A 10,579-nucleotide genomic window follows, 5' to 3' on the forward strand; every position below is an offset into this window, starting at 1 on the left:
TCCGTGCGTACATTTTACATGTTAATAAATTATTTCATGTTTTTTCAAATTTACACATTTCAATTTTATGTATTTAATATTAAAGTTAATTGAAAGAAAACAATTATATATCATGGCCTAATCTCGGACACGAATTGACTTTTTCCGACCACTCATGTTACAAACTTCTAAAACTATGTGGATCACTCGTGAGCCACCACATGGGTTTCAACGTGGAAAAAACTTATTGCAATATACTTGTGACATGTCATCGATGACTCATCTTTCATGATTTGGAAAAGTAGGGACCACTTTATATTTTACCTACCAATTGAATAAATGTAGGTAAAGACTATTTCTCCACCAACCTTTACCTACCAATCGCTACCAATATTTTATTAGTGGGTAAAACTCTTTACCTACACATAAAGTATTTTTACCTACCTTTATAATGTGTAGGTAAAAGCCAAATTTCTTGTAGTGTATGAATAGAGGATTCAATAAATTGGGAGAAATCAAGAATCGAAATGAAATAGAAACAAGAATCAATAACTGTGTATCAGTGTATATGAACAAGAATTATCAATGTATAATTGATATGAAAAGTAGGATATATTTCACTATTCTGAATTTAGAATAGGGGAAAAATTTGCCTGGCGCGTACTTAACCTGGTTCAACACACCGTCTTCGGTCTCCTGCTTGATCTGCCTTGCCGATACTGAATCAGTCATGGAAAGGTAGTCATTTAGATAACTTACTACATACGCGTATCTCAAATTAATACCACGTAACCCTAATAATCTACCCATGCGTTTCTATCTGACTCGCGTATATAAATATATAGAATTATATAACACATAAGGTTCACATAATCATGTAAAGCACATAGCATATAAGGTACATAATTGATTTTTATCTCATAATTATTTTTTTAGAATCGATACTAGACTTATACCCATATTAACTAACCCTATTTGGTTTTATTTATAATTTTTCGGGATTTATTTGACCCGATTCTACCTATATTAGGGCCTATAAACCTTTAACTATCACAAGACGACTTTCTTTCGGAAGAAATTATTATTTACAATTATTTTTATTGGATTTTTTTCATTTTTCTGAATATAGGGGTCTTCGTTTCACTCAAATCGGAGTAACAGTTTAATTATTATGAATTAAACAAGATTTAATTAATTAATAATTAATTATAAATATTTAATTATAATTAAATAATCCTTAATTATATTTTTAAATAATTATTTAATAATTATTATATTTTAAAATTATTATTCCCTAATTATTAGGATTAATTATAATTATTTACAAATTATTATCACTTACTTGATTAGATCAATTATCTAGAAATAAATAATCGATGCAACTAACGGTTACGTTATTCATCGAATAAGTAATTATTATTTGCAATATAATCTAACTCAACGATCAACTACTCGTATAAATACGAGCTACTCGCATTCCTCGTATACCTATCAACTTATTATTACTGATAATTATAATTTATCACCACTTATACGATTAAATCGATCATCTGTATTTAACTATTCGATTCGAATAATTTTTACGATATTCCTCAAATAATTAACTATCGCTCTAATAATAATAATAATTATAATCCAACGTATCGTTCACTTTTTCACATAGGTACGAGTTATTCATATTATAGAACTAATTATCGAATCTTTAATCGTATTATTCAATTATTTTTAATCCTTATTTATTAATTAACTACCTAATTATTAATTAATAAATAACTAATAAATAATTAGATAAATAATTAAATAATCAATCAAATAACTAATTTCAAAATTTTAAATTATTAAAATAATTCTGAAAGTATTAATAATATTTTTCAGAATTTAAAACTTATTTTTATTTAATTTTTAGAATTTTTAAAACTGATTTTTGATTTTATAAAATATAATTAATTAATTAAAAATCCAGAAACAGAAAACGGGGAATGGAAATCTGGTTTTGAAGATCAAACCCAGGACGAATTCCGGGTTGAAACCGGGTCGAACCCGGGTCCTCAAGAACAGCCCAGAACACGGCAACGGTGGCCATTTCTGGCGAGCTTTCCGGCGAGCCTAAACCCCGGCCAAAACGCAATGATTTCGACTCGTTTAAGCTGCAACATCGTTCCTTTCTTCTCTCACCGTACAACCACCCTCTCCATCGCAATCGACGACCACTCCATCCCGTTCTCCGGCCAAAACTCCATTTTTTTTCCGATGAACCTCCTCGGAGAATCGTTTCTTACCAAATCGTGAACCAAAATTCACAAAACATATAGGAAATCAAAGCTATAGACTGCTATAATCATTCCCAACAGTACATATAATCAAAAATATCTAAAATTCTAAAAAATAAATAAATCAAAAATACTAAAACCCATGAACTCGGCACATCGATTTAGGGGTTATAAAATTAAAATTAAAATACCTAATCACTCCTAGGACTACAACAAAATTAATTGCATCAACCAAACAATCAAATGATTCTTCACAATCAAAAACCGAAATTCATGCCAAGAACATAAAAATTGATTTTGAGATTAATCGAACCTCAGTTGTTGATATTAATATCAATAGATTCGTCTCTTAACAAGGATTGTATCGGTTACTTGAACTTTTACAATGGATTAGTGAATCTCCTAAAATGATGGATTGATCTTCTCCCTCCTCTAAGAACATACTTGTCACCGACACTTTCTAATTTAATTAAACTGATTTTTAATAATTAATTAACTAAAAATTAATATTAATTCAGCTATTTATAGTAGTGAAAATAATACCCCTAAATAAAATTAAGGGGCTAATTACAAACCTAATAAAAATATTTGGCCCCAATTTTTATAATTTTTGGGTATTAATAATGAATTTTTAAATATCCAATAAATACAAAATAAATGCTAAAAATTCCCAATAAATGTGAATATTACAAAAATGCAAAGAATAAAGATATATAATAATTTCATGATCATATAAAAATAAAAATGTGATTTTTGTGGGGCTTTTGGTACCCGAAGAGGTCCGGAAAAGTCATCTTTCGCGAAAAAGGTAAATTTGTAAAACGTTTAGGGGTTCAGAATAGCGATATGATACAGGTCGTTTTGGCAAAATAGGGCCAATGATTTTATTTGAAATACGGGCTTTAAAACTCTATTTGAGCTGTACGGGTTTTGATATAAAACATATAACTTATGATAAAATACTCAATACATATCTGAATCACATTCTGATCGAAACAGACGACACGTAGCACATAGCAATTAGGGTTTAATGACTCAACACATTTAATCACATAATAATACACATAAATATCTTTATTATAATATAATACGAGCGTAATTTTCTCGGTCGTTACATTTGGCACTACAAAAATTTTGCAATCAGACAACAGTTGATAGACAACGGTAAAAAAAACTATCGTCCTAAAAAATCATACAACGGTTAATTGATTTTGCAGAAAAAACAGTTGTGTGAGCTCCAGAACAAACAACGGATATTCATCTTTTTTAAACTGTTGTACAAGTTGTATTCTCTCATCGAGTCAGAAAACGGTTTTTTAAATGTAGTGTTGTTAATCTTTAACACAACGATTATAAACCGCTGTTACTATGTTAACGTATAGGGATATACGATAACCGTTTTGACATTACATTGTGTAATTCAGACAACGGTTTTTCAGAAAGGTTGTCCTCTAAACTATCAAACAACAGGATAAAAACAGTTGTCTGAGAAATTTTAATGGGTACCACGTATTGAGGTGGCAACACGTGATAGGTGGTAAATCATTCACAAGGATTGCTGAGGTGACGAAATGAGTGCCCTTCATTGAAATGAGATTTGATATCGGCCGTGAGATCGAAAAATAACTGATATTCTTATACAACGGTTTTATGTTAAAACAAAAGTGTTGTCTTAGTTGGTCTCATACAAGCTTTTAGATATTACGTTGTGTAATTCACACAACACTTTTTAGAATGGTTGTCTTAGAAACCTTCATACAACATAATAAAACTCTTGTCTAAAATAGTTATTTTATAATTTAAGTGGGCACCACCTGATGAGGTGGCACCCCATGATAGGTTGTAAACATTTTACTCGAATTGCTGAAGTGTGGAAATGACAGCCCTTGATTGAAATGGATTAGATATTAGCCGTTAGATTGAAAAAAGCTGATATGCTTACACAACGGTTTTATAATAAAAAGAGCATTGTCTTTGTTGATCGTTACAAAATGGTGTTTCAAGAAAACCATTGTAAACGTATTACTGTATAAAATGAGATTCTCTGTTAACAAGATAAATTTTTTAAATAATTTTTTCGACGACCCAATCATATGGAAATTAAGATATATCAATTTTAGTCATACAAAAAAATTATTAAAAAATTTAAAATTCATCTTGCATGCCAGGAATAGAAAAATCCCATAAACCCATCCCGACAACGAGACTCGTTCCTGATTTACAAGATCATTTTTTTAAATGAAATTTTCGACGATCCAACCGTACAGATGTTAAGATATATCAATTTTAGTCATATCAAAAAATTATTAACAAATTTGAAATCCATCTTGCATGCGAGGATTACAAAAATCTAGTAAAAGTACCACTCCCCACAACGAGACTCGTTCCTGATTTACAAGATTAATTTTTAAAATGATTTTTTCGACGATCCAAACGTACGGATGTTAAGATTTAGTCATGAAAAAATTATTAACAAATTTGAAATCCATCTTGCATGTCAGGATTAGAAAAATTTAGTTAAAGTACCACCCCCAACAACGAGACTCGTTCCAGATTTACAAGATAAATTTTTAAAATGATTTTTTCGATGATCCAGCCGTACCAATGTTAAGATATATCAATTTTATTTATATTAAAAAATTATTAACAAATTTGAAATCTATCTTGCATGTCAGGATCAGAAAAATATAGTAAAAGTAACACTCACGACAACGAGACTCGTTCCCGATTTACAAGATTAATTTTTAAAATGAATTTTTCTATGATCCAATCATACGAATATTAAGATATATCAATTTTAGTCATATGAAAAAATTATTAACAAATTTGAAATCCATCTTGCATGTCATGATTAGAAAAATCTAGTAAAAGTACCCCTACCGACAACGAGACTCGTTCCCGATTTACAAGATTAATATTTAAAATGATTTTTTCGATGATCCAACTGTAAGTATGTTAAGATAAATCAATTTTAGTCATATGAAAAAATTATTAAAAATTTCAAATTAATCTTGCATGTGAGGATTAGAAAAATGTAGTAAAAGTATCACTCCTAACAACGAGATTTGTTCACAATTTATAAGATAAATTTTTAAAAAGAGTTTTTCGACGATCGAGCCATATATATATGAAAATATATCGATTTTAGTCATATAAAAAAATTATTAAAAAATTTCATATTCATTTTGCATGTCAGAAATCGGAAAATCTAGTAAAAGTACCACCCCCAACAACAAGACTCGTTTCCGATTTACAAGATTATTTTTTAAAATGATTTTTTTGATGATTGAACCGTACGAATGTTAAGATATATCAATTTTAGTCATATAAAAAAATTATTAAAAATTTCAAATTCATCTTGCATGTTAGGATTCGGAAAATCTAGTAAAAGTACCACTCCCAACAACAAGACTCGTTCGCGATTTACAAGATTAATATTTAAAATAATTTTTTTCGACAATCCAACTTTTCAGATGTTTAGATATATCAATTTTAGTCATATAAAAAAATTATTAAAAAATTTCAAATTAATTTTGCATGTCAGGATTAGAAAAATCTAATAAAAGTACTACTCCCAACAACGAGATTTGTTCACGATTTATAAGATAAATTTTTAAATGAGTTTTTTGACGATCCAACCATATAGATATTAAAATACATCAATTTCAATCATATAAAAAATTATTAAAAAATTTCAAATTTATCTTGGATGTCAGGAATAGATAAATCTTGTAGAAGCACTACTTCCTAGAATGCGATAAGTTATTAAAAAATTACTAAAAATTATATCTTGCATGATTATAAATTTTTTTGAATAAAAGTGCAAATCCAAAAATTAAGATTATTTTTCGATTAAAGAATTAATTTCATGAAGATTTTTTTCCGATGATCTTGGAGAATGTTAATGTTATTACTTTTAATATTGTAAAAAATAATTTAAAATTTCAATTTTAATGAAAATTGATTAAAAGTCCAAATCCAAAAATTAAGATTATTTCTCGATTACGAAATTAATTTCATGAAGATATTTTTTCGATGATGTTGTAGAATGGTAATGTTATAACTTTTAATACTTTAAAAAATAATTTAAAATTTTCAATTTTTATGTCAAATTACGTTATACTGAAAATTATTTGAAGTTATTATTATTTAAATACAGCTACTTGTAAATTTGATATTTTTTTACTAAATCAAGACTAATATTTGGTTTCCTCCACCGGCCAATATTTCATTTATGCCTTCTCAAGTCTTGGTTTCCCCCTTCTATCTCAATCCCTAAATATCATACCCTCCGCTATTCAATCTCAACATCATAAACAGATCGAACTCTCTCTTTCTCTCCATCTCTCCCCCTCTATCTCCTTCTCTCTCAATCTTACAACCAGAGTCAATACACTTCATAGACACCCAGATCGATGTAAGTGTATATATCTCTACGCATCACACATATTTAGATGTATGTGTACTTTTCTTCGATTTGGGGTTGTTTTCTATTTTCTATTCTTCCATTTGTAATTCAATTTTTAGGTCTTATTCTTTTATTAGTTTAGGGCTTCAGTTTAGGATTGGGTTTCAATTTATATTTGGGCATAAAGTCATGTAGGTTAAGCATTTTGGGTGTAGTGGAAGGACGAAATGGTCTCTTCTTGTAAACGAGGACACTACTGATTGCCATAACCCGTAGGTTCATCACTATTATCTTAAACTTCTGTTTTAGTTATCCCACCTAGACATATAGCATTTGAACTTTGCTGTTTAAGACTGGTCCGAGTCCTTTAATTGATTTCTAATTATTACAGTGCTGCCTTTTTTTTGCCTTTAAGTAATGTATTTTTTGTTAGTTACTCTTTATATGCCTATATTTGCTTTTGTATAAGGATGTCAGACTAGTTGAGGCCTTTTGTTGAGATATGAATGCACTTCATAAGTATTCACATCATAATTTTATAACTTGTTGACAGTTTAGTGTTTATGACTTCTTCCCATTTCTTCCTGAACTTTTGTCTAGTACTATATTACAAGATAAAAGGCAAAGGTCTGCTATTTTGGTGTGGTAGTGATAATTGTTTTTAGTCATTTAGCATAATAGTAAGCATAAGAGATTGTTGAATGCTCCTCACAAATGATGAATGCTCCCCACAAATGCAAAGTTGCAAAGTGATGATACGGTATTTTACTACTTGCAGAGTTAAGTTTTCTCATAGACTTTATCTGATTTTCGAGTTTAATCTTGTGTTTTTGCATCATTATCGTTAAACTCTGCTTTTTGTGCTGGTTTTTTCAGCTGCTTTATGGTTAGTTAATTGTGTAATGGATACTTGTTATTAGTGCTAACGAGTAGTGAAGTACAAAAGAATGTATATTTATATGATTAACACTTCTTTGCAATTTCAAGGAAAATAATTCCTTAAGAACACTTCTTTACTGATAAGTATATAGTTGGGCAGATAGACTAAAACGAGTTAGCCTAAACATTAAAACCATAATAGGTTCAGTGACTGAATCACGGTGACATGATACATTACTAGTAGCTCTTGAATCTACTCCAATAACGTGCATTCCGGCTGGTTGTAATGGTGCTATTTCAGCCACTGAAACAGTTGTAATAGTTCTCCTGCTGCTTGCAGATTAACTAAGAAACCCAAGGTACAAATTGTTGATATTGATGTTGCTGATGCCAACAATGAGTTGGCAGCTGTTGAGTATATGGAGGACATGTACAAGTTCTACAAGCTTTTTGAGGTACATTTTAATCTTGAACAAATTGTATTGAACTTAATACTTGTAGTACTATATTGCACAAGTCTGACCTGTCAAACTCTTCTCTCTTGTAGAATGAGACCAAGGTTTTTGACTACATACAATCACATCCTGAAATTAATAAGAAAATGAGAGCCATACTTGTAGACTGGTTGATTGAAATTCACAAAAAATTGGATCTGATGCCAGAGAATATTTACCTCACAATCAACATAATCGATCGCTATCTAGCAACGGAGATAGTGGGAAGGAAGGAACTGCAGTTATTGGGCATTAGTTCAATGCTTACAACCTCAAAGTATGAAGAGATATGGGCCCCTGAAGTGAATGATTTTACCAAAATTTCACACAAAGGTTACACTAATCAACAAGTGCTAGTTATGGAGAAGAAAATTCTCGGTGGGCTTGAATGGAACTTGACTGTCCCTACCCCTTATGAATATATGTATGCAAATTAGTTATTGTGTACCTTAATGAGCATATTTAGAAATAGATTTTAAGTTATAGTTGTAATTCTTGTAGAGAACCTTTGTATTATAAATTTAATTTCAATTGTGAAATAACAATTGAATTATTATAATATCATTTTATTTTAAAATTGATTTATTTTAAATAATGAGATTAACTTTGTAAAAAATTGTGTGCAACCCACTTAAAAATGATGAAGACCGTTGTATGTGTCACTGCACATATATTTTTTTTAAAAATTGTTGTCTTTTGATATTCTTTGCAATGGTTTAAATTTTTTACACCATTGTCTTTTAAACAAAAAACATTCATGATAATGGTTTTACTAGTTAAAAAAGATTATAAACTGTTGTTTATGAAAATATCGAATAAGTTAACAATAATGGTTTTTTACAAAACCATTATTGTTAAGTTAGATAGACAGTAGTTAAATAAAAAAATAGTTATTTTAAAAAGTTCCAACAATGGTTTGTTGAATAACTGTTCTGTCTTCCATGTTAACACAAGTACTCTAACAGGTTGTTTAATCTCTATTTTTACAAGGGTAAAAACAACCATTGTCTGATGTTCAATCACACGAGTGTTGGAAACACAACAGAAAACATACTTGTCACACAACGACAAAAAAATAGTATGATTGCAAATATGTTGTAGTGTGGGATGTTCCCCAAAATAAATTCGTGCGCATAAAGCGGATAATATCATACTAATGTGGAGTTAAGGTTCGCAGGTGGCCCAATAAGTAACCTGGCAATGATACTACTTGTTGGACTACGTGCGAGCCTCTTCACATTAAATGATATTGTCGATTTGGGCCGAGCCCGCATAAATTTATTTTTTGATACTTACCAAAATGCCTCATACTAATGGAGGTAACATGCTGCTTATTAACCATCAGTTTTCTCCTCCTACAAAAATAATGTCCATTCACCCAGACAAAAATAAGGGACGAAACATTAAGAATTGAAGAAGAAATCAAGCAATATACTAGCGCTCATCAAGAGCCCAACTCAGAGATTTGGATCCTTCTTTCTTTTTTGATCATTTGATGTTGAACTTAGGTTGATAAAAATAAATAAAATATTATAGCTTATGCCCATGCTTTTTTTGCGAAAATATTATTATAATCCGACCAACATTTAAGTAGTTTCATATCTTATATAGATACATCTAGCCGTCTAGGAGTTTACTTTTTATTTCTATTATAAGTTAATAAGTACTAGTTTATTCTAAATGAGATTAGTTGAAAAAGTTACCGTAAAAGATTTTTTTTTCAATTTAGCTATACGTCAACGTGATCATGTCATGTAGAAAAATATATATTTTATAAGTACTGGTATAGAATAGGCATTTTGTACATGTGACCTATATATCTTATAACACATATGTAGAGGAAGGCACAAAATAAAAACTAGTCTTAATTGTGTCTACTCATTAGGCTCTTTCTCTTATTGATATACCCAACTCTCTGCATTCCCAAACAAAAGAACAACATCATATCATCTGATTTAGTAAGGTGTTTAATCATTTAAAAAATTACTTAAAAAATATAATTAAGATACTTGTTAGAGTACTTTATATATGATCATCATTTTTGGCTCAACATATTTTTGGTGCTGATCTGGATTCCTCCCACCAAGCGTTGATATCAACATGTTAGTTCAAAACTTCAGTATGTTCGATATTAGTTATGAAGAGTCTATACTTAACACCTTGCATTAAATTCTTTCTTGCTGCTGGTATACTATTTCGTTACTCTTAATTATGTAATGGATATAATTTATCACAACTCAGGAATGATCTTTTCCAAATTTATAAATTTTGCTGGACCTGAAGTTAAAATCTTATTGTTTGAGCTAATCTGTTAAACTATAACTAGCTTGGCAAGCTTGCAAGATGACATGTACGGTATCCAAACTTATTCTCTCAATTTTGTTTTTTTGATTAATTTAACATCAATTTAATTATAGGGAAATGCTTGCTTCTTACCTTTTCCGTATAAACATATAAGGTAAATTGAAATATGTTGGTTATATGTTGGAGCAAGGTTCCTTTAACGAGGTGACTTATTGATCATCACTTGCTTCTTGTTACTATTCAAG

At 29.7% G+C, this 10,579-nt stretch overlaps 1 protein-coding gene across 1 annotated transcript; it reads left to right on the forward strand.

Annotated features, from left to right (window-relative positions):
- The first annotated feature begins 7,074 nt into the window (after positions 1-7,074).
- Positions 7,075-8,467, forward strand: LOC141705533 (G2/mitotic-specific cyclin-2-like). The gene is made up of 4 exons (XM_074508448.1): positions 7,075-7,119; positions 7,211-7,284; positions 7,877-7,991; positions 8,084-8,467. The coding sequence occupies exons 1-4, from the start codon at positions 7,075-7,077 to the stop codon at positions 8,465-8,467; spliced, it is 618 nt and encodes a 205-aa protein (XP_074364549.1).
- The last annotated feature ends 2,112 nt before the right edge of the window (positions 8,468-10,579 follow it).

Source organism: Apium graveolens, unplaced genomic scaffold, assembly GCF_009905375.1.
Source record: "Apium graveolens cultivar Ventura unplaced genomic scaffold, ASM990537v1 ctg9008, whole genome shotgun sequence".
In the NCBI taxonomy this organism is placed as follows: domain Eukaryota; kingdom Viridiplantae; phylum Streptophyta; class Magnoliopsida; order Apiales; family Apiaceae; genus Apium; species Apium graveolens.

Coding starts and splice junctions, on each gene's coding strand:
- LOC141705533 (XM_074508448.1), top strand. CDS start 7,075: ATGTATTTTTTGTTAGTTACTCTTTATATGCCTATATTTGCTTTT. Junction 7,120..7,210: donor ATATGCCTATATTTGCTTTT/GTATAAGGATGT, acceptor ACTTGTTGACAG/TTTAGTGTTTATGACTTCTT. Junction 7,285..7,876: donor TTACAAGATAAAAGGCAAAG/GTCTGCTATTTT, acceptor TGCTGCTTGCAG/ATTAACTAAGAAACCCAAGG.